Consider the following 21,971-nt stretch of genomic DNA (forward strand, 5'->3'; position numbering starts at 1 on the left):
ACCCCACTTGCTGTAAGTGGCTATTATGTGAAAAGAAGACAAGACACCTACCAAGAATTCATCACCAACATCAACCACAAGAGATGATGTGGGTCTCATGACGTGTTTTTGATCGTGTACTGCTTAAGCCTAAAGCATGAAAAAGCGTAATGATCTTAGAGTCAGCGCATGTACATGCTGACACATGCCTGCTAGCTGTTACTCTAAGGTGAGTCTTTATCTCCACGGTTTCGCATATCAATCGACATTCATGGAAACACCCAGTTTATAACCTTTAAATCAGGAGAACACTGGTTTCAGGGTCAAAAGAACAGTATTCCAATTGTACATGCACTTTATGTATTGCTTTCTAGTGATATGTACGCGTCCAACTTCAAAGCCCAACAAGACCACTGACAGAACCGGATGGGCAAAGCAGATGAAGCGGTTGGCGTTTTATCTCCGGATGGAATGAGGGAAGTAGCTCACGGAGCAGAAGAGTTACAGCCCAATCTATATCCGGTCACACAAGCGTGTGAAATCTAAAATCATAAAATGAACAGCGATGGTGAAGGAGGAAGAAAAGGAAAAGACAGAAGACAGGGACATAAAAGAAGCACTAAATTGGGTATCATAGTAGTCATAATCGTACACGGAGCTTGTGGAATGATCAAAACCATATACCGAAGCTCATCATTAGAACTTATTTGGTGGTTTTCCTTTAAGTTGGTCCTTGATCTCTTCCTTAAAGTATTCGACGAACTTGCTCAAACCGGATCCTAGAGATGTCATCAGCACCGGTTCGATACATGGGCATTCCAACCTAAAAGCATATGAGTGCCATACCATTATTGTCTCTATGAGTACCTCCCATTTCTTCAGGAGGTACCCCATGTTTTAGATGTTGGACCTTTTGGTGGACCCGTCCCACCATTCTGTGAAACGCCGGGCTGGCCAGCAGCTATACGAGGATATATCAGCGTGGAATTCGCGCGTAGGCGGTTATGTAGATGTGCATACCCGAGCAGTGAGCCAAACCTAATTGGAGGGGAATGAGTCAGTCATAGATGACATCGAGGATGGCAGCAGAAAGAAAGCTGGTCTGGAACCACGCGATTACGTACCTCGAAAGTCCGGAGCCAGAACATTCGGAACACCATCTTGCGAATGGGCTGTTAGTACGTAGTAATCAAGCCTCAGGAGGCAAATTTATGGAGAATGTCGATGGTAGTTGACGAGCAACGAGACCACAGGCCTCAGGAGCTAAAGGTAAAAAGAGAGGGAAGAGGGAGAGAAAAAGCCGAGGAGGTTTTTTCTGTGCTGTCGGAGAGAAACAGAAAGGAGACTAGTCAGAAAGTGGCCTTTCCCAAGAGTCAAGCCTTTAGCTGTGCCACAACAGATGACCTGCAGCCAGTCAAAAGCGACGGTTTCAGTCCACCAGCCCGGATTAATTTTGTGGCCAGTTAATTCGACAAAACTCGTGCAACGGGAGGAATTAAACGTGGAATGTGTTATCATTACTTCTTTTAGGTAGATCTATGGATCTGATCGTCTTATAGAAAAATTCTCCAGAACTTCTCCTGTACAACAAATTTAATTTTTATTTTGATTGTATTTTATTATGACCATTCCTATCTGATTATATATCTTTTTCTTTCTGTGTTACTTTACTTTTTATTCTCTTCCCCCAAATTCCAAGATTCTTCTATTGTTTGCCTTCTTCAAATTACATCACCGTCCATGTCACGCCGACAATTCCATTCTCATTGAACCCCTGCCGTGATTCCCTGGAAAACCTTCTCGATTCCTTCTTTCGTTCTTTGCTGTCTTGAACTTCTCCAATCATCTGCAGAACCTGATCTGACTGTTACATTGATTCCGACACTTGCCGCCTATAATTACTTCTCCAAGTCCTGGACTGCTGGCACGTCCTTCAAGTATAGAAGTGCGGGGGAATAACGGCTTTTTTTTTATATATTTTTTTTTTTTCTCTTTCTCCTTTTCTTCTTTTTGCCCTGCTGCGAGGGGTATCTAATATCTTTGTTTAATTTTCTCTTATTTTGCTTTCCATTGACATTGTGCCCCTCGTTCTATCTATATTGCGTGCTGTGATTCCGTGGTTTTTTTTTATATAATAATTCGCACCAACCCCATCGTTCTTTCTGTCTTCAGTGAGAGGGAACGTTATCGACACTGCGCGGTGTCGTGAGTTTCCACGTCGTTGGTCTCCGAATTCGCCGATATCCGCCCACTAAGATTTGGCAGCGATTTGCTCCGGTAAGATCTAAAAATCTGGCCAAGCAAATTACGACGAGGGGCAGCTTCCACAGCTGTCCCGATCTGTCCACACTACAGATATCGTCCCTGCCGCAACCGCCGAACGGCGCGAACGACGATCCGTCCGGCATTGAGGGGGAACTTGTTACTGCACCACCTTCCCGCTCTACATCGCCCGACGCCTTCAGCCTCCGCTCCGGACCCCGAAAGCTTGTGTCGACTAAGAAGCGGGTCTCAAGAAAGGCGCGCGGCGTCCTGGGCAAGGTTCGGGCCTTCCAAAGGATCGCTGCGGCCAAAATGGCTCATCCCACCATCAAGATCGATACCAACGTCCAAGCGACCAAGCGCGCCCTTCCCGAAGACAACGATGAAGGCTTCGATGTCTTAGATGGGCCCGATCAGGATGACCCGGGTCTGGAAGCTGGAGATACTGAATCCGTTCCGCCTTTTCTTTGCCAGTCCGTCTTAGGTTGGTTCGCTCTTGTTCCCACTACCCCGGATGTTCGTCCTTTTCCGGCAAAGCTAATCAGATGACTGTTCCATTCTCCAGAGATCCATCAAAAATTCGAGGAACTTGAATGGATACAGCGGACACGTCTTGCAGAAGGAATGCTCGCCAACGACCCCTCCCATCGTTGGGCGCTGGAGGCCGATCCGGAGGTCAAGGCAAGGAACCGATATGTCAATGTGCAGGCGTGGGCAAATTCTCGTATCCATCTTCGGGTAAACGATGGCGAGTGCGATTTTATCAATGCTTCGCCCATTACTCTGAAGGATTCTGTGTCCCAGGAGGAGAGAAGGTATATCGCGACGCAGGTAAGCATGCCGCGTCCTGGTAAATATGTGTGCTCTCTAATCATTTGATTCCAGGGACCGAAAGTAGGAAATATCTCCCACTTCTGGCACATGGTATTCCATGAAACGAAGGAAGTGGGTGTCATCGTTATGCTCACCCAGACGTTCGAGTCCGGACGAGAAAAATGCTCTCAGTATTTCCCTCTCAACAGCGATAATCCTTTGGTACTTCTGCGGGAAGACGAACGTGATCCATTTGTGAACAACGAGAACCACCCTACCGGAGATGGAAGCGTCGTGGGCGCGGTTGCGCTGCTAGAGACCACTTTTGACGAGAAGTCTCGTTCCGAAATCCGCAAGCTGCGACTCACTTTGGGTGCCGAATCGAAGATCGTTTGGCATTTCCTCTTTGCTGGCTGGGCGGATTATTCCAAGCCTGAAGGCGATGACCGCAGCGCTCTTCTTCATTTAATCGAGCAATCAGGCTCCAAGAGCACCCCGGATAACCCACGTATTGTGCACTGTAGTGCTGGTGTCGGCCGAACAGGCACTTTCATTGCCCTCGATCATCTCCTACTGGAGCTTCAATCTGACCAGTTGTTGCAAGTCACTGACCCAGAGGTTGACCCAGTCTTTGAAACGGTCAACCAAATGCGCGAGCAGAGAATGATGATGGTCTACAATGAGATGCAGCTGCAGTTTATTTACGAAGTCTTGCGAGAACAAACCGACCGGAAGCTTGGGAAGGTTCCTGAAATCACCGGGCGAAGGTCCGATGAGCGGTCGTCGAAAATGGCTAAGTTATCTACCGAGTCCGAATATCTGCCTTCCTCGAAACCAGAACTGGAACCTGTCTCAGATCGTACCTTCACACCAACCAGAAGCTGGTCGGGAACGCCAGAAGTCTCCGATAACGAATAATGGCTTTCTCGCTCTTATTTTCATTCCGTCGCATTACGGACAAGTCATCAGGCCACGGCAGGGCCGAATTTCACTGTTATATATATAGTTCTCTTAATAGCTTTCTCATCCGTTTCCCAAGTTGCAGCATTTACGACGAACCATGAGTTCCTGACTTGCATTCGGTCTCACGCCTTCTTTGCGCTTTATTGCATAACATCTTACTACGTTTGAATATCCAATTTACGACACTTATGTCTACCCCTCGTGTGTGTGCTAGAAGTCTTGTGTGGGAGCATTACTGCCCATGTTTATGATTCAGTTCCACCTTTAAGGTACTGAGAATCCTATACGCAATGCTTCTAGCCTCTTTTTCGCAACCTTTATTCTTCGCTGTATAATTTTTACCGGGCTGTACGGTTATAGCATGAAAACTGGTGTAAGAGTAAGATAATAGGATTTATTTTCAGCGATATTCTGCTCCGTATGCTAAAAAGCACAAAGCTTTTGACCTTATTTACAACGCCGGAAGTCCCTGATAAAAAGAACACGCCAAAAAGTCGAGCCCTAATGTACGAGGATGGACCGCAAATCCACATATAGAGATAGTCACGAGTAAGATCGTAAAGAGTGTTATGTCCTGCAGATAAATCATCAAACAAGCTGAACAACATAGCAATACCGATCTGATATTGCTTGTAGGAGGGCGTAAAACATGACGGGTGAATCGGTGACACAGATCAGTCATGAGGAATAGAGTTGGCATTGGTAAGGATGGCATGGCGTGAAAGTTGGCCTTCCCTGCAACAATGACGAGGTATATTTCATAACAATTAGATTTTAGATCCTAATGTAGATCGAATCAGTCATTTCGTTTCTTCCCCTCTCCCTTGTCCCCATTAACAGCAGGGGCAGAAGGTTTCGAGCCTTCCGCGATCAAACCGGAAGGCTCATCCACACCGTCGTCTGAATCCCAGTTATCGACGGCATTCTCATCCCAATTGTCGACCTCACGCTCCAGATTCGTGACCCCCGTTTCCTGGGGCCCTAGCCCCTCCTGATCATGGTCGGTCTCACTATGACCGGGGCCAACGCCGAGCTCAACATCATCTGTGGCGTCTCCAAGAGCTCCGAAGCGGGCTTTGCGCCGCCTCTCCAGCATCCGCCGGTGGTACCAACTGCACAAGCCGACTGCGCCGAGACTACCCACGATATTGGCGAGAAGGTCAAACGGGTCAAACGAGCGACCATTGGGGAGGATTCCTTGGACAATCTCGGAGCCAATTCCCAGAACGGCGGTGCAGACAATTAAGGTCAATTGTAGCGTGCGTCGGCGGGTGGTGTCGGGAATCCAGTAGAAGATGAGAGACAGCAGGAAGAACGTCACGACATGGAGAAGCTTGTCATTGGGTTGTAGTTGCGATGGGACACTTGAGGATGCACTGTGGGGGAGGAGACCGATATAGGCAGCCAAGAGCAAGAGGAAGACGAAGGCGCCTGCGGAGTTTCGGATAGTTAGTCACTGACGATGTCGGATGAATGTCTATTATGATTCCTGGAAGAGAAGGAGGAAGCTGTGAATCTTGTCAACAGAGGCAACATACCCGCGAAAGGATAGCGGATCCGCATGGTGGTTGTGTGGTGGTCAAGGAAGCGTGCGGAGAGAAGTTGTAGTTTGAGAAAGAGAGCAGTGATGATGATTCCGGGTGCGTCATGTGCTTAATTGAGAGAACATAAGATCGGATGGGGAAATCAGATATCAGAACACCTGCGACAATGAAAAAAGTACCTTCTTTGAACTCATTGTCACCACCATCCAATCTCTAGTCACAGGATGTGGGGAGTTCATCAACTAAGATACTAACTAAATTATACACGAACTATATACAACATTTTCCAACTACTATAATATACCGGATAAGAAAACCGTTGATCATTCTCTAGAGAACTGCGCGGTTGGTCTGAAGGCTGCGGCGGCCGTTCCGCCTTCACGGGATCGACTTCACTTCATCCGTTCGCGCAGAGAAACCTCGTACAGAAGCCGTCCACTTCCCCATCAAAATCTCCGCCCGTCCCATCGTTTTTGGGTCGGAGATTATCGTCTCTCTCTTCTCTGCACCTTCTAGTTTGTCTCTATGTTTTTTTCAGCCACTCAAGCCGCCCTGTTGCTACCTCTCCGCACCTGAATTTAACCGTGGAGAAACGAGCCCCCTCGCCCGCCCCAGAACCGGGGTTTTGGAGCGAGCATGTCGCTCGGACACCACCACGCCTGGTTGCCACCAGGACATCTTCGGCCTCCCGATGATCATCACGATTCGCGGTCAATCAATGGCTACTCGAAATCATTTTCCGGCCCCAGGACGCCCCAAATGCGCGCCTCGGTCGACGCTGATGGGTCTCACGCGGGTAATCTGATATCGGAGGCTGATATGGCAGCCGAGGAAGACCCACGCATTGCCATATTTCGCGATCTATACAGACGCAGTGAGGCGAAAATAAATAACTTATTTGCTGGACAGGAAATTGCGGAGGACCTCGTCGGCGCCGCCGTCGCGGACGCTGATGAGCCCGACACCAAGAATGAGCGCGCTGACGAACCTGCACCTCCTCCGGTACCCGCTAAGAAACCCGCGAGGAAGCTGGATGATGATGACTACGATGACTATGACGATGACGATGATGGAGATGCTCCATCACCACCAAAGCCCAAACCTCTCACCCCTTCCCAGGAATCTAGTGCTCCTCCTCCCTTAAGTCGCTATACGAGCGGTACGACATCAGCAGGCGGTGATGTTTCGAAAGAAACGAAGAAAGAGTCGTTAGAAGATATTCGGAAGAAGTTGGAGGAAGACAAGAAGGCAACCGAGGAAGCTGCGAAGAGAAGCTTCCATACCATCTTCTATACACTAGAAAATGACCGAGATGCTATGCTGGATCAACAACGCCTAGAAGAGTCTGAACGGCAAGTTGAAGCTGAAATGTCAAGCCAAGCCAATGCTGGTAACAATGCGACTTCAGCTTCAAACGGTTACGGCTCGCTGAGCAACGCTAACCTTGGCGCGTCGAGTCTAACGTTGAAGAATCTTATCGCGAGAATCGACATGAAGCGGACAATGGTGCAAGCCTCTGATGCAGAGCTTCGGAGCTTGATGAGCGAGGTTCGGAAGAATCGCAGCAAATGGGCCAGTGAGGATAAAATTGGCCAGGAAGAGCTATACGAAGCTGCGGAGAAAGTCCTCAGCGAACTCAAAGCCATGACGGAGCATTCGAGTGCCTTTCTGACTCGTGTGAATAAACGTGATGCGCCGGATTATTACACAAGTACGATATGCCCTTAACTTAGAGTCGCAGACCTGTACTAATTCATTAAACAGTCATCAAGCATCCCATGGACCTGGGAACAATGACTAAGAAGCTGAAAGCGCTGCAATATAAGTCAAAGCAGGAGTTTGTTGATGACATCAACCTGATCTGGTCCAACTGTTTCAAATATAACACAAATCCGGAACATTTTCTGCGCAAGCATGCCTTGTACATGAAAAAGGAGACGGAGAAGCTTGTTCCTCTTATTCCAGAGATTGTAATCAGAGATCGTGCTGAAGTTGAAGCAGAGGAGCGTAGACTTCAGCTCGCGGAGCTTGACGGTGCAGAAGAGAGTGACGATGAGCCTATCATGTCGTCCAGAGGTAGGAAAGCTCCTGGTAAATCATCCAAGAAAGGTGCTGCTCCAGCTCGAAATACTCCTAGTGGATCTGAGCCTCCTGCAGGTGCATCTTCGCAGCCATCAGCACCTGCACGCGCGGACTCCGATGTTCCTGCCGATGCCACCCAAAACGGTTTCGCGACACCACCACCCGGGACACAGACTCCTTCAGACCCTGCTGGTGCCGCGGCTGGCGTCTCTGGGAGCCATGGTGATTCTATGGAAATTGATGGATTGGCGCCATCGACTCTTGCACTTAGTGCTTTATCAGCGCCGGGCGCGGAAGCTGAGGATCCTGAGTACAAGGTGTGGAAGCAAGTCACGAAAAAAGACAGGGCTCTTATTGCTGCAGAAAGGCATCGCTTGTTCAAAGGCGACAAGCTAAACTCGGACGAACCGGCTTTACTGCGCACCAAAGCTGGTATGCGAAGGTGGCTGAGGAATCAAAAACAGGTTAATGCGGAAGGTGATAAGTCCAACGAGTCAAGTGCTCAAGCCATGGAGCCTGGTCCGGCTGGTGGATCTCTTGCCGAAGGTATTGAGGTCGAAGAGGATAAAGTGATCCCTGATTATTACGATGTTATGTCAGGCGTTCCTGATCTGCCTGGACAACTGCTCTGGAGGGAAGACTCTGATGGCAACATCGTGGATGCTTCCGAGGAGTTTCTAAGGATCCTACCAAAAGGAACATTCACCCAGCCCGAAAGCAAACTTTCCCGTAAGATGGATGCGAATATGCGGCAAATGCAAGAGACTCGAAAGATTTGCTCCAAAATTGGCATTGTCAAGCAGATGCAGTTGCAATCTCAGGTACGTTTTACACGCTCCTGTAAGCGCTGGTCAATACTCTAACTTCGACTGTAGATGTACCAGAACCAGTTCCAGAAATATCAGCCGGAACCATTTGTCGAGCACGATGTTCCGCCTCATGTAATGAATGATGAAGGGCCTGTCGTGTCTCCATGGGTTTGCAAGGCAGCTTTGCAGCGCTCCGTTGCAAAGATTTTCTATCATACTGGATTTGAGGAGTACCAGCCGTCAGCTCTTGACGCTGTCACTGATATCGCTTCTGATTTCTTTCAGAAGATAGGGGAAACCTTCAAGTCTTATATTGAGGCACCCAAAGTTCCTACCAGCGATCCAACGGACATTGTGTCTTCAAGCAATCAGTGGAAAAAGGCATACACCGAACCGGAAATTGTGCTTCACACACTGAACTCTGTCGGCATTGGTGTTGAGGATATTGAGTCTTATATCAAAGACGACGTTGAAAGACTTGGGACGAAGCTAGCGACCGTCCATGACCGTTTGAGGTCTTTGCTTTCTGAGCTTCTGCGGCCTGCCCTTGCCGATGGAGGTGAAGATGGTTCCAGTGCGTTTGCAGATGGTAGTGAACAGTTCGTTGGCGGTGACTTCGCTGAGGACATTGACGAAGATTTCTTCGGGTTCAAGGAGCTTGGTCTGGATAAGGAATTTGGCTTGGCTACTCTTAGCGTCCCGCTTCACCTCCTCCAGAATAGGATGTACAACGCTGCTCAGTCCCAGAATACAAGGTATGGTGGACAACTTCCGGATGCACTATTGATACTCACTGTTTCTTAGTTCTACCCAAACCGTAACCCTCTTTCCGCCCCCCCCTCCGTACCCACGGATCACATCGGAGACGTTACCATCGCAAATTGGATTGGTCCAAGCATTTTTCGGTGCCAAGTTACAAGCGAGCAATAACGAGGGCCTGGTTGAGGATCTTGAACTACCACCGAAACAAAGGCCAATGGCTGCTAAACCTCGTCTTCCAGCCTCTGGCAAGATCCTGCCACCTTCTGCCCCGGCCGGGCCGACTTCCAGCCCCCAAAAGCGGCCACTCCCTCCGACAGCTCCTAGTCAGCAACCAAACGCTATCAAGCCTGGGCCGTCAGAACCCAGCAAGAAGAAGGTCAAGAAGAACAGTGGCGTGGCTCTGGAAATCCCTGGATCAATTGCCGACGGGGACGAAGCTGCAGCGAACCTGGATGGCACTAAGACTACCGATGACCCAACATCGACAAATATGGATTCCAAGGACTCTGCTGCCGAGGTCTCGGGGGGGCCCGTGACCAAGGATACTGCCATGCCAGACGTTACCGCTGCTGGTGAAGGCGCTGGTTCTATTGGTGATGCCACCGGCGATCCAAATAAAAGTAACGACAGCACGGCTCCTTTGACAAACGGTACAGCGGGCGTTACATCATGATGTTCTTATACGAAACATACCGAATCCCTTGTTGCAGGCCGAAATGGTACTTGTATAGCCTTTCCGCTACCTATAAACTTGGATGACTGTCTCTTTTCTACCTTCCAGGGTTCTACAACCCTTTCTGTTACATTTTATTTCCGCATCATATTTCGTTTTCAGTGTTTTGCTAAAGTGCATGAATACCCGGCATTTCTGGTGGGGCAGGTGAAGCCAGTTTCTTGGGCATGAAATAGACAACAACTCACATCCGAACACCGGGGGAGCGCTAGCGACGAGAATCCAATATTCTGATTTTCTGGCAGCAGCGCTCTCTTCCTTTTTCCATCCTTTTCTATCTATCTGCATTGGGGACCGGAACATTGAAACAAAAAAACGAAAACAGGTGATCGACAACATGGAATGGCGCAGCATGGCATGATTTTAGGAGGGAATGACAGCACAGCAACTCACGCATTTTCTGTACCAGCTGATTCTAATCCTTGACTCTTTTTTATCCTTCTTTGGTCTGGGGATGAAGGGTAGACCCCAGAGCAGCCAATCAGTTCAGACCAAATTGTTCATATCTGGGCGTCTTTCCTTGTCTCTTTTTACTGTACTTTGGTGACTTCTCTTCTTCTATACCATGTACTCGTATGCTAATATAAGCGTGCGCAGTGTTTTTTTTCCCTCTTCGTTTGGATTTCCTTTCTTTCCCCCATCTACTACGACTTTCCCTCGTTTTGCTTGCTCGTTCATGCCATGTCTCCGCTTTTCACTTGTTCTGCTCTACTGGTCCATTCATCATCGATGTATTATCCGACAGTTCTACTCTGTTATTCTAAACAGAGATCAATACTCGTACAGTACATAACATGTCATCTGACATAAAGACCTTGACAATCCAGTGCCTAAGCTGCAGATTAAAGCTAAGTTTTGTCTTTAATCGACTATCTTATCTATTGGGGTGACGCACTCGATTCCCATTTTGTTATTCAATGGCACCCAAGACTTAAGATACGAGGATAATTATTTCTACTCCCGTAGACTCCGTGGATGTCTGGTAGAAGGACGTAGCAAAGCAAGTTGAGATGAGATTGCTAAACCTAAAGATATTCCTAAGGTACACACATTGAAACTCTCGTCTGCAAGAACCGCATCCTTCAGATCCATCCGCCCTTGCCAAAGGCAGTCAGTCCCGGTGGCTCAGCTGTTGCTGACTCGAACCTCTAAATGCATGACCATGAGTAGTGGAGAGTTCTGATAACATGAACCAACGCAGCAAGCAAGGCTGAAAGAGCGGAGATAGCCCAGTCCATATGCCAGACATGGCTGGGGAAAACTAGACAAGTAGTGAAAATAGATTTCGTCGCTTCGCGTAATATCCATATAACCAGCACCTAGATGTACCAAACTGCGAAGGGCAGTCTATTTGGAGTACCATGGATTGGCAAGAGTCTCGGGTCGACTGGCTTATCCTTGGGCTTAGGGTTTGTCATTGGAACTTCGCGTCCGCTCCGCGGACCAGAACTGGCAGGCACATCCTCATGATGGCGAGCGCGGGCCGCAATAAGGTGTGCATAGTAAACTGCGGGGACTATAATTACTCATGTTAGTCACGGAATCTTGTAAAACAGGGAGCGAAAGGCACGTACACAATGAAACCGAAGTAGTGGACCGTATGTACTGATAACAATGATCATAGATCATGTTCTCCAGCTGATGTGCCTTGTGTCCAATCTGGTCCAAAATAACATGGTAATGGACGGGTCGCGAGGTTCCTTGAAGTGCAATGTGGGAGTAGAGGAAGAAGTCCCAGTCATGCGGGCTAGTAACGTCCTTCTCAATGAGAAGTCCTGGAAGGGGATTGCCATTCTTGTCGGCCGCATTGCGATCAGTCGGCCTAGGAAATGCGCGGATATGGTGCCGCTTGTTTGCGATTACGACGGTAAACTTTCCCTTCCATGTATCTTGGGTCAACTTCATAAAGATAGACTTTATGTCTAAAACTTCCTGTTTGAGAATCTTCTCTCTCTCCCCCTCTGAGACGCCATCGCGGAAGTAATAAACGTTTTCGGGGGCGCGTCCTTGACCAACTGTAGACATCCACTCTCGCACCAGTGGGGTAAGCATATGCTCCATATTTGCACGAGCGATAACCTCAACTCGGTCACCATTGGTCTCACAGGCACCCCAGTAGCGTCCACCAAAGGTATCCATGCAGACGGAGACAGCGGCCATCGAAGGCGACCAAACACCTATCGTTGGATGCGTGACATCCGCTCCAATGATCATTGTCATTGGTTTGAGGCTGGCATCATTGACTTTTGGTATGATACGAGCAGTGGTACCTCCCAGCTTTGCGTTGACTTTCATCAAAACGTTTGAGATATACTGCGGGTTCGCCTTAGCCACGTGGGCAGACTGCAAGACTTGGGAAGGCACACCCCAACGACAGTCACAAGACTTCTTGATCCGGAGGTATGTGAACGAGTTCTTGTCGGGGACAATGATCAACAGGAGTTGGGGCTCCTTTTGAAATTTGTTGCCGGTTGAGTTAAAGAGTCTCTTTATGGCCTCGCCAGTGTCCTCTGTCAATTCAGCAATCAAGGGACGTTGGGTAATGTTGCCTCCATGCCCAGCATAGGTCTTCATGAACCCGTCAACGAAGTGCTCCACTTGGGTCCTGTTGATGACATTGCGTTTGCCTGGGATAAATCCCACACCCCAGCAGCTGAGAGGCTGCTTGTTTGGCTGGTAGAACTTCTTTCCACGAAGATCCCAGCGGCCGTTGGTTCCTGGGTTGTGGCGTTGATTGCCACCAAATTGGATATCAGGGTTTGGAAGCAATCGAGCCTTGGTACGGATCATGTTCTCGTCAATCTGGAGCCCAAAAGTCTGTAGAACCGGGTCCTTAGAATGGTCTAGCATTTTCTTGGACTTGTGGATTGAATTGAGGCGATCAGCTGGGCGTGCGGCAGCATATTTGATCATCTGCGAGGTCTGGTACTCGTTGAGTTTCCAAGGATATTTGTGCAGACCATGGATAGTCAAGTACTCCATGGGGTAGACAATGCCTTTCTTAGTCATTTCAACCATAGGAAGATCCGGGTAAGTTAGTGAAAGGTTGTATTTCCTCTTGAAATACTGCTCAACGGTGATCTTCTCGATTACACCAGTCGCTTTGTCCTTCAACTCGATGATGTACTTGCTCGCACCGGCATTGATGAGGCCCTTAACGGTAAAATTCACATTCGTGCAAGGGCAGCCCCGGTAATGTGCTTGGACGACTAGCTTTTTCAGCCGACGGTGCACTTCGTAAAACGCGGTCGATTCGGTCATGCCGCCGTGACCGTCTGGAACAGGTCTAAGCTCATGCATGAGATGCTGGTGGTCACGACAGTCCAAGACGGCCATAGCAGCACCCAAAAATGAAGTGCGAGCCCAGAAACAAGTATTTGACACGTCCACGTTGACAATGAGTCCACGATTCTAGATAGCATTGTCAGCCTAAGGAAGAAATACAAAAAGAGGATTGGCTTACAATAGCAGGTCTGATAGCCTCATAGACGCCCTTGAAGGCCAACACACCATTGCCCAAGTCCTTGTGCTCTCCATTTTCGTCGAAGAAGGAACGGCGGATTGCCAAAAACCTCCCGCTGGGCCATTCGCGAATGACATGGTCAAGGAAATCTTCGATCGTTAGTTGATTTCCGAAGTTAATCATGGTCGCAAGAAGTGAAAGAAGGAAGCGGGCACATACTTAGAGCCTCCAAAACAGATTCCCCGAAGGCAGCACGTCCCTGAAGCCAGGCATTCAAGACAGCGAGATTGACCGTTTTAGTAGGTCGCACAACCAGACGGAACGCATTGGGGGTTCGACCGCCGGTGCGGCCTTGCTCGGCGTCAAGGTCCACAATGATATTCAGCCCGTTCGAGTAGTTGTTCATCGACCTGTGTAGGTGAGCAACTCCTCTTTCTATGCATTGTGCGTTACGGGACATACCATGCAAGCTTGCGACCATCATAAACGATCTGCTTCAAAGCAGTCTTTCTTGAATTCGAGTTCCAGACCTTCTTGCAGACGATGTTCTTCTCATCACCGTTCCCGATGTTGACCTATGTCCCAAGTTAGTCCACGTCTACTTATGAGGCCTTGGATGGACCCATTGGCTGAGTCAAACAAGATACTATGGCTGCCGGAGACACTCACATCGTACTGGTAAACGTTCCTACTAGGGAACTTGGTGATCGGATAGGCGTTCAGAGAAATGTCCACTTCTTTGCCCGTGGTGTTGAAGCCCGGACGAGGCACAGTTTCGACTGGAACAGAATACTTGACGACTTCGTCAGCTTCACGAACTCGGAGGTGGCGGAGACCGCCAGTAAGTTTATTGACGACTTCGAATTCCTCCATGGTAGAAGGGAAAATAAAGGTTACTGGTATGAGACCAGGAGAGTGGCAATATAAAAGAAACAAAGCAGGGCAGCAAGTTCACACAGATATGAGAAAGGCGAGAGAAGGAGAGTAAGTTCCATAGGGAGGAAGAGAGGGTTTTCTTATATAGGGAGAACGCCATCCTGTGAAGCGTTTACACTTGACTCGGGTAATAGAAGACAACGCAATGAATGTCGGCTTCCCACATGGATGGACAGTCTTCGGCCTGTGAATCCCCGTAATCCCATGCATATGCCGTTTGAGTAAACGGGAATGAACATGGGCCTGGGAAGGAATCCGCACAGTGAAGGGGGTAGAGAATAAGAAAAAGGCGAAAGAAAAACCAACAAAAGGGAATGTATGTGGCAAGAAAAATGAAGAATGAAGAATAAAGAGTTCAAGGCAAAAGAGAATACGAATACAAGGCGGAGTTACCCAAGGGAATGTGGGAAAAAAAATCCAACTTACCAAGTGGTTGATGGCAAACGCCCCCAAAGGGAGATCGACATTTCTACACATGTCCGTCTTCAGTCTTGGCCTGTCCAAAGCTGGATCACTGGTAGCCATTTTTTGACTGATCGTCCAGTTTTAGGTGTGGGTGGCTGTGAAAAGGATAGAGATGTTAAGGTTCCAGTGAATGTCGGCTTAGGATATGGGGATTTGTGGTCACAGGATGGAATATGGCGAGGGTTTGGGGATAGAAGTGGTAAGCAGATTCTGGAGGAAGGATGTTGATAGAAAGATATTGGCAGAAAGGGAAATGGGTTGAGGAAGGAAGAGATGTGGTGAGGCTCGAAGGTGTGGAAGGTGTGGAAGGTGAGATCAAGCAGGAAGAAACACAACAGATCTGGTTGACTGTTCAGGCTGTTGCCTAGGGTGATGATAATGAGAGTTGATTGAGGTGGAGGAACAGATCGATGGTCAAATGAGGAAGGCGCAACAGACAACAAGGTGGTCTCCTGCGGATGATGGGTGGAAGAGTCTTAGAGATGGTCGAGGGAGTAGGAATAGACCAAATGCTGAGGTGACCAGAGCTAACAGAAGTTGACAATAGTTGACCAGGCCTCTGGCTGGAAATCCCGTCACGGTCAGTGTCACGTTTGACTGTTCTATATCTGACCTCTCTCAGCACCGCACGTTGTGTAGATGGCGCTCATCAGGAAAATGGAGCACGTCAAGACCGAGATACACATGTACTGGAACTAGGGTATGTATCTGAAAGAGATTGTCGAGCTGCAGAAGATCAGTCTGGCCTTTAGCCCCGCTGGCAATATCATGTTCTAGTCTCGTCTCTCACATTGTGGGCACACTTGCATAGATGCTTATTTAGATAACGATCTGGATGATACATCGCATCATGGCTTTTACTCAGAGTTGAGGAACGTCGTCACTTCACGAACACGTTAAATACCATTGTCAAAGGAGAAGAAAGATATTGCAGACTCGAGAGGTATCCTGAGAATCGCACAATTCGTGCCATAGAAAGAAACAAAAATTCCCCTTCGTCAACCCACCACAACTTCCTAGTGACCGTTTCATATCGGAGACCAAGAGATATAAAAAAAAAACTGTACAAACCCGACCAGGAATGGATAACATATCCTACCCAAAAGAAAGGCACCGAGGGTTATTTCTTGTTGATCCCAGCTAAGGGATTTCGTGACAATTTGCCAAACCAAACTTTAACGCCGTTCGTCAAATGTAAGCAACATTGGAAAATGATTACAGATCTAATACACGCCAGGCCGATGAGATGTGGTTGAAACCGATGCGAGACACCAGGCAATGGGAACCCAAGATATTCAGATATTGCGCATTATCATCAAGCAATAGTAGGAGCCATGCCTATATGCGTTGGTATATTACTGTGGGCGATAGGCACCTGTCGAAAGCGATAAGCATTAGTAGGAAAAGTGGGGTTGTAAGAAGATTACAGGGAACTAGAGACGTACCAGGAAACCCAAGCCCGCGAACAGATGGTGGAAGTGGAATCTGTGAGATGGAGGTGGGCATATCAATTCTCCTAATAAGGTCGACCAACTTTTCCGGTGAAAACCGACCAGCATTGTAGGCTGACGCCGAGGGAATGATGCTCAAGAGATAAACAATGTCACGAGGCAATGGAGCAGGTGAACCTTGTGACCGGAATTGAGACCCAGTCTGGTTACTGATAACTTGCTGGGTACGTTTTGGCGGATCCAACTGTCGTCTCTGGGTTGTTTTCAGTGGGGAGTCGGCTCGAATAAACTTGCGTGGTCGATTCATTTCGTCATCAAAGTCTTCCAACGGTCTCTTCGGTGAGTTTGTTACTGACGCGTCCGGATACCTCGAAGATGGAGTGCCATGACGAGACACGGGTTGTTCCGTTGGGAATGCTGTCTTGGGCCTTGTCTGGGAGGGAGAGATGATCGGCCGCACAACTGTAGGGTCGAAGGCAGGGCTAGAGTATCGATGGGCAAACTGTTCCAACGTCGGGTCTTCAGGGAACAGTTCACGCATCCGATTCTCTAGGTTTATAACTTGGACTAAATCTCCGTATCGAGATTCGTACTCGTGAAGGAACGCAAATATGGGCTTGGTCTTGTGCACATTTTCCGGGTTAGATGCTAGCTTTCTTACCGTCATCTCAAAGACTGCACGAGCGTCTGAAAAGAGATACGTCAGCTTCCATCTTCGAACGACCTACAAGATCAGGTTCGGATCGGGGAGCTTACTGATAACATCATTAATATCAATCAAGTGCTTCAAGTATTCGAGCGCAAAATTCTCGTCCTCGGGAAATAACTTGGCACCCCGTTCGAAGATCTTTGTTGCAGCCGGGTCTTTATAGCAATGATATTCAATAAGTGCGCTTGCAATATAGACATCACTTGTGATACGTCCTCTTTTGCGAGCGTCCGCAAACACTTGTCGTGAGCCGGGCATTTCGCCAGGTTTACCCTTGCCTTGTATACGACGCATTGCGCGCATAAGAGCAATCCAAGCAAAAGAGACCGTTTTAGAAAGGATACCGATTTGTATTGCATGTGCATTGCGCAGGGCTTCAATCTGGGCGTTCTTCATCGACTCTCTGGCCTTCGAGTCACTTTGGTCGTCATCGTCATCGTCTGTCTTGGACGGCTGAGTATCCGGGTTGATTTTCGCGAAAGTTTCCTCAAGTCGTGCGACATCTTGAGATTCTCGAGTGCGTGCTTTGGCGATCAAGTCGTAAAGCGCGTTAAGAAGCTTGTCATAAGGTTCCCTAACCTTGGCACCTCGCTTTATGGGATCTTGTTCGGACTCCGATGTGATTTCTAGTCGGTCAGCACGCTTGAACGCAAGAAGACAACTCTCGGGGTTAGCTTCTATGCCGTTCTTCAAAAATTCATTCCCCTCGTTCTCCATGTCGTTTAGGAAGCAGAATTCGGCAGCTTCGAACCATATCTCTGGTAAAAACCTAAGAGCCATGAGAGCTTGCTTATACACATAAATTACACGAGCCTTGAAAGCAGCCTGGTCTTCTTCTTTTAGAACAAGTGGGTCGCCTTTCTCCCATTTGATCCAGCGCTTCCAGATATCAACCTGTTGCCCGAATTCAATGTCACCATCAGAGCCTAAAACAGGGGGTAGCCTGGGTAAGGTTGTCCGGTTCAGGTCTCTTGTGATATTTTGCAGTTCCGTATAAGAGCTGCGGGCGGTCATGTACGCGGGTGACTGCTCTTGAAGGAACTTCCGTCCCTATATATAAGCATAGCAACGTTAGCGTGGGCACGCAACTACAGGTAAGCAGGGCATCCGAATTACCGTAAGTTTGTTTAGACCCATTTCAAACTGGTCATATTCTTTCCAAAGGTTATTGACAGCTTGAGTGGGAACGCAGATAGCTTTCTGATAAGCCTTGCGCAGCAAATCCATTTTTTGCTGGTCCTGCCACCCAGAACCACCGACGTTCCCTGGACCAGAGCGTATGAACTGGACATAATCTGTCCAGATAGACCCGGAGTCCTTATCTACACCGACATACTGCAGTGCTAGATCATAGGCAGAAGAGATAATCCTCCTTGATTGACCAGTAGTATCGGTTGTCAAAGGGTTACGCCGGCGAACGTAGTCCAGATATACAGTCCAGAGCTGGACGTCGGGTATAGTCAAGAGAGTCCTATTGAATATCTGCTCGAGACGATACAACTCGTTGAGTTCAGACTCCATGGTTGCATATGCCACCCACTGTTCAGCCTGAGAACGGGTCAGCTCTTGCCTTCTCCCAAGGTGACGCATCAGATACTTACAGAGAAGGGGAATGCCGTCAAGAAACGCTCGTATACTTCACGAGCACTGTCGATTCTATTGCGGTTTCTGTGTTCATTAATCAACTCGAGCCATGCCGGGATGTCACCACGTGGGTCTTCTTGTATTCTGTCCTCCAAAATACCAACGCGATCGTGAGGCAATCGGCCCTTGGAGGTTGACGGAGAATCAGGAACGGGAGTAGCTGCAGCGCTATCTTGCATATTTTCAGACTGCAAAGTACGTGAGTTGTACATGTCCTGGCTCAAAAGCGCAGGCGTATCGCTTTTAGAAGCAGCAGCAGAAGCAGGGGTATAAGAGCTATTGGGAAAATTCTTTGCGTCGGCAGATGCCTGCACAGCACCGTCCATTGATACATCAGGGGTAGGAGTATCTTCATTTGCATTTCCTGAAATGGGTTGCTGAGGCACATTCATAGATATAGTATTCATGTCCTCGACACCTAGTACAGCTGGCGGTTCATAATCCGCATCACCCGCGTCATCCTCATCTTCGTCCTCAACCACAAAGCCCCCAATTGTCCTCGTCTTCAATGGTACAGAAGTACCCGACGCAGGTGCCGACACTGATGCCTGGGAGTCAGCTCGGGATGGTGTCTGGGAAGGGTAGGCACTGTCCGCGGGCTGGCTGGGATCTGTTTCAGGGGGGATAGACTGTGTAGGGGGATTTGGATCTGAAGGAGAAGCACTTGAAGGAGCAATTTCACTTTGCTTAGAATCAAGAATGGAAGCAGAATATTGATCTTGAAGTGTTTTCGAAGGATCATAATCATCTGAATCTGAACTAGCGCCCTGATCTTCAACAGCTTTATAGTCCACGGAGTCCGCATTCATTGCCTGGGCCTGGAAAAAGGCCTTCTCAGCATCATCTTCAGCCATGACAAAAGCGTTTCCTGAGTCCCAATCAAGGTGTCGTGAAAAGAAAACCTGTGTGTTCGGATCTGGTTAGTGACTGATTCCGCAGAGAGGGGAACGGACGATCCGATTTTTCTGCTACCCAAGCGACGTACAATGAATGTCAAAACCCCTAGGCTGTGAGAGGAGAAGCCGGAAGGCACCCAATCACTCTTGGGAAGGTATCCGCCTCAAACAGAATCCGGGGTAAAATAAGATTTCGTAGGTCAATGGAATGTCAGTGATAGATGATGCCGTCTCACAAGCTGTGGCTGAAGCTGCAGCTGTCACGCAAGCTCTCTCACGTGACTAAGGCGGTGGGCGCGAGAATGCGCCCAACAGACGCGGCGCGTCGTCGATCCTTCTTTTAGGGTCGAATTGGTTTAATTAGTTAGTACTTGCTCGCTGCGTCCCTCCCCTCGATTGAAGTCTCCAGTTTCTCCATCCTCCCTCCCCCCTTCTTCCTCGTTTGACTTCGACATTGTTTCAGGAAACTATAAGTGTCTTCTACTCTCTTATTTACCACTTCTTCCATCCCGCGCAAAATTTCCATCCAACCTTCTTCACAACCACCCTACAATTAAAGCCAGCCGTTTACCGCCATGTCCGTTGTTTCTCTCCTTGGGGTTAAGATCCAGAACAACCCCGCCCCTTTCCTCGCTCCCTATCAATTCGAAATCACTTTTGAATGTCTTGAGCAGCTGCAAAAAGGTATTACATGGACCATCGTCCCCCGCAGCAATACTTGGCTAACCAGGTGCTAGACTTGGAATGGAAACTCACCTACGTCGGTTCGGCGACATCGTAAGCGAGGCTCGGGACGGCACTGCCGACAGATCTGTTGCTAACTGACTCGAATAGGTCCGAATATGACCAAGAGCTTGACTCGCTTTTCGTCGGTCCCATCCCTGTTGGCGTCAACAAGTTCATTTTTGAAGCCGAAGCACCGGACCTTAAGCGGATTCCCACGTCCGAAATTCTTGGCGTCACTGTCATTCTTCTCACCTGTAGCTACGATGGTAGAGAATTCGTCCGTGTTGGTTACTACGTGAACAATGAATACGACTCGGAGGATCTCAGCGCAGAGCCTCCTGCAAAGCCAATCATCGAGCGGATCCGTCGAAACATCCTTGCGGAGAAGCCAAGAGTGACTAGATTCGCAATCAAATGGTACAGTGCTTGGTGCTCTTCATACAAGTATTGATTGTGGCTAATATTTATTTCTTCCCTCAGGGACTCGGAAGAATCTGCACCCGCCGAATATCCCCCGGATCAGCCAGAAGCTGATATTCTGGAAGATGACAGTGCTGCCTACGGTGCTGAAGAGGCGGAGCTTGAAGCCGCCCTAGTAAGAGAACTTGCGGATGCAGAGAGAGATGTAAAGAGTGAAGATCATGAGATGGAGGGCGCCGAGCCCGCCATCAAGGAGGAAGAAGAAGAAGATATTTCTGACGCTGAAAGTGAAGATATTGAAGATGAAAGCGACGACGATGAGGAGGATCTCGACGAAGAAGAGGCTGGTGATGGCGATGAGGACGTCGAGATGGGTGACGACTCCGAACAGAAAGACGATGGCCCCAAGGCTGATTCTACAAATCAGCATTCTCACCAGCCAGAGGTCATGGTTCACTAGGTTGAACATCTCTTGAAATACGCATTGAGATCATCCTCTCACTTCTTGACCATTATTCTAACTATTTTGTTTTCCATGATTTTATGATTCAGTTGCAACGTTATGATGACAACCCTACCAGCCCTACTATCGTTTTACAAAATCACTGCATCTAGTTTATGATATAGAACCAACATAATCTAACGAATGAATAGTTGCTAGGCTTCGAAACTGTCTTCACTCTTCCGCTTATAGCTATGAACGTAAGGAACAAGTTAGGGTATGTAGCCGGGATTACAGGGATCACTACCCACCTACCAACTAAACTCCTGGCATTGTTGCCAGTCCATCCCTAGCAGGTAAATGCAAGGCGGATGGGGGATAAGCAATCATGGCGTCCCAAAATCAGGATCTGTCATCCCCATGGAGACGGTGAGAGCCCGATCAGAGCACTAACCGCTCTTTTTCCCACTCTAGTTGGGGCCGCAAGTGTCCGCCCACCCAGCAGCGCAACTCCTCGAAATCCGACCACTTGGACAACGCTAGCTGAACAAGGAATCATACTGTTCAGCTCGCGTTCACGTGGCCTTTCGGGATAAGGTGCATTAAGTCATCCCCATAAACCATAGATCGACTCAACTTCTTAGACTAAACCTACCTGGATAATACACACGAGGGTAAGCTCAACCCAGCGGGATCTGTATTATTCTCTTGCAATATAAGCATTAAAGAAAAAGAGAAATAGGCATATTAGTCACAAAACCTAAACCCTTCAAATGCCCGTTGTACCTTGTATATCTCCACGAGATCATGTGATCTATTATAACCCTTACATGTGCCTGTGAGTTGGGAAACTCCATGCGCCCAGAAGCGTA

At 48.4% G+C, this 21,971-nt stretch overlaps 7 protein-coding genes across 7 annotated transcripts; 3 read left to right on the forward strand and 4 right to left on the reverse strand.

Moving 5' to 3' along the window:
- Positions 1-1,563: 1,563 nt before the first annotated feature.
- On the forward strand, positions 1,564-4,408 carry F9C07_2277774 (protein-tyrosine phosphatase 2). The gene is made up of 3 exons (XM_041284815.2): positions 1,564-2,725; positions 2,807-3,072; positions 3,127-4,408. The coding sequence occupies exons 1-3, from the start codon at positions 2,554-2,556 to the stop codon at positions 3,970-3,972; spliced, it is 1,284 nt and encodes a 427-aa protein (XP_041143071.1). The 5' UTR covers positions 1,564-2,553; the 3' UTR covers positions 3,973-4,408.
- F9C07_2277775 (uncharacterized protein) lies at positions 4,409-5,718 on the reverse strand. The gene is made up of 2 exons (XM_041289920.2): positions 5,556-5,718; positions 4,409-5,448 (listed from the first exon to the last, which is right to left on the reverse strand). The coding sequence occupies exons 1-2, from the start codon at positions 5,578-5,580 to the stop codon at positions 4,814-4,816; spliced, it is 660 nt and encodes a 219-aa protein (XP_041143072.1). The 5' UTR covers positions 5,581-5,718; the 3' UTR covers positions 4,409-4,813.
- Positions 5,719-6,197: 479 nt separating this feature from the next.
- Positions 6,198-9,887, forward strand: F9C07_2541 (transcriptional activator spt7; the record flags this gene model as incomplete). The annotated part of the gene is made up of 4 exons (XM_041289911.1): positions 6,198-7,272; positions 7,326-8,464; positions 8,519-9,207; positions 9,257-9,887. 4 exons carry the CDS (start codon positions 6,198-6,200, stop codon positions 9,885-9,887), a joined length of 3,534 nt encoding a protein of 1,177 aa, XP_041143073.1.
- A 1,379-nt stretch (positions 9,888-11,266) lies between these two features.
- Positions 11,267-13,816, reverse strand: F9C07_2540 (putative eukaryotic translation initiation factor eIF-2C4; the record flags this gene model as incomplete). The annotated part of the gene is made up of 4 exons (XM_041289922.2): positions 11,267-11,463; positions 11,522-13,358; positions 13,411-13,559; positions 13,630-13,816. 4 exons carry the CDS (start codon positions 13,814-13,816, stop codon positions 11,267-11,269), a joined length of 2,370 nt encoding a protein of 789 aa, XP_041143074.2.
- A 43-nt stretch (positions 13,817-13,859) lies between these two features.
- On the reverse strand, positions 13,860-14,283 carry F9C07_2539 (uncharacterized protein; the record flags this gene model as incomplete). Its single annotated transcript, XM_071510968.1, has 2 exons — positions 13,860-13,985; positions 14,080-14,283. The coding sequence occupies 2 exons, from the start codon at positions 14,281-14,283 to the stop codon at positions 13,860-13,862; spliced, it is 330 nt and encodes a 109-aa protein (XP_071363898.1).
- A 78-nt stretch (positions 14,284-14,361) lies between these two features.
- F9C07_2198450 (mRNA 3'-end-processing protein rna14) lies at positions 14,362-19,469 on the reverse strand (the record flags this gene model as incomplete). Its single annotated transcript, XM_071509434.1, has 6 exons — positions 14,362-14,530; positions 14,773-14,815; positions 16,257-16,949; positions 17,019-18,021; positions 18,088-18,519; positions 18,573-19,469. The coding sequence occupies 6 exons, from the start codon at positions 19,467-19,469 to the stop codon at positions 14,362-14,364; spliced, it is 3,237 nt and encodes a 1,078-aa protein (XP_071363899.1).
- Positions 19,470-19,859: 390 nt separating this feature from the next.
- On the forward strand, positions 19,860-21,337 carry F9C07_2277779 (histone chaperone asf1). The gene is made up of 4 exons (XM_041289912.2): positions 19,860-20,195; positions 20,249-20,288; positions 20,346-20,654; positions 20,718-21,337. The coding sequence occupies exons 1-4, from the start codon at positions 20,087-20,089 to the stop codon at positions 21,115-21,117; spliced, it is 858 nt and encodes a 285-aa protein (XP_041143076.1). The 5' UTR covers positions 19,860-20,086; the 3' UTR covers positions 21,118-21,337.
- Positions 21,338-21,971: the final 634 nt, after the last annotated feature.

This window comes from Aspergillus flavus, chromosome 2 (assembly GCF_009017415.1).
Source record: "Aspergillus flavus chromosome 2, complete sequence".
NCBI lineage: Eukaryota > Fungi > Ascomycota > Eurotiomycetes > Eurotiales > Aspergillaceae > Aspergillus > Aspergillus flavus.

Coding starts and splice junctions, on each gene's coding strand:
- F9C07_2277774 (XM_041284815.2), top strand. CDS start 2,554: ATGGCTCATCCCACCATCAAGATCGATACCAACGTCCAAGCGACCAAG. Junction 2,726..2,806: donor TCTTTGCCAGTCCGTCTTAG/GTTGGTTCGCTC, acceptor TCCATTCTCCAG/AGATCCATCAAAAATTCGAG. Junction 3,073..3,126: donor GAAGGTATATCGCGACGCAG/GTAAGCATGCCG, acceptor ATTTGATTCCAG/GGACCGAAAGTAGGAAATAT.
- F9C07_2277775 (XM_041289920.2), bottom strand. CDS start 5,580: ATGCGGATCCGCTATCCTTTCGCGG. Junction 5,449..5,555: donor GATCCGCTATCCTTTCGCGG/GTATGTTGCCTC, acceptor GAAACTCCGCAG/GCGCCTTCGTCTTCCTCTTG.
- F9C07_2277779 (XM_041289912.2), top strand. CDS start 20,087: ATGTCCGTTGTTTCTCTCCTTGGGGTTAAGATCCAGAACAACCCCGCC. Junction 20,196..20,248: donor TCTTGAGCAGCTGCAAAAAG/GTATTACATGGA, acceptor ACCAGGTGCTAG/ACTTGGAATGGAAACTCACC. Junction 20,289..20,345: donor TACGTCGGTTCGGCGACATC/GTAAGCGAGGCT, acceptor TGACTCGAATAG/GTCCGAATATGACCAAGAGC.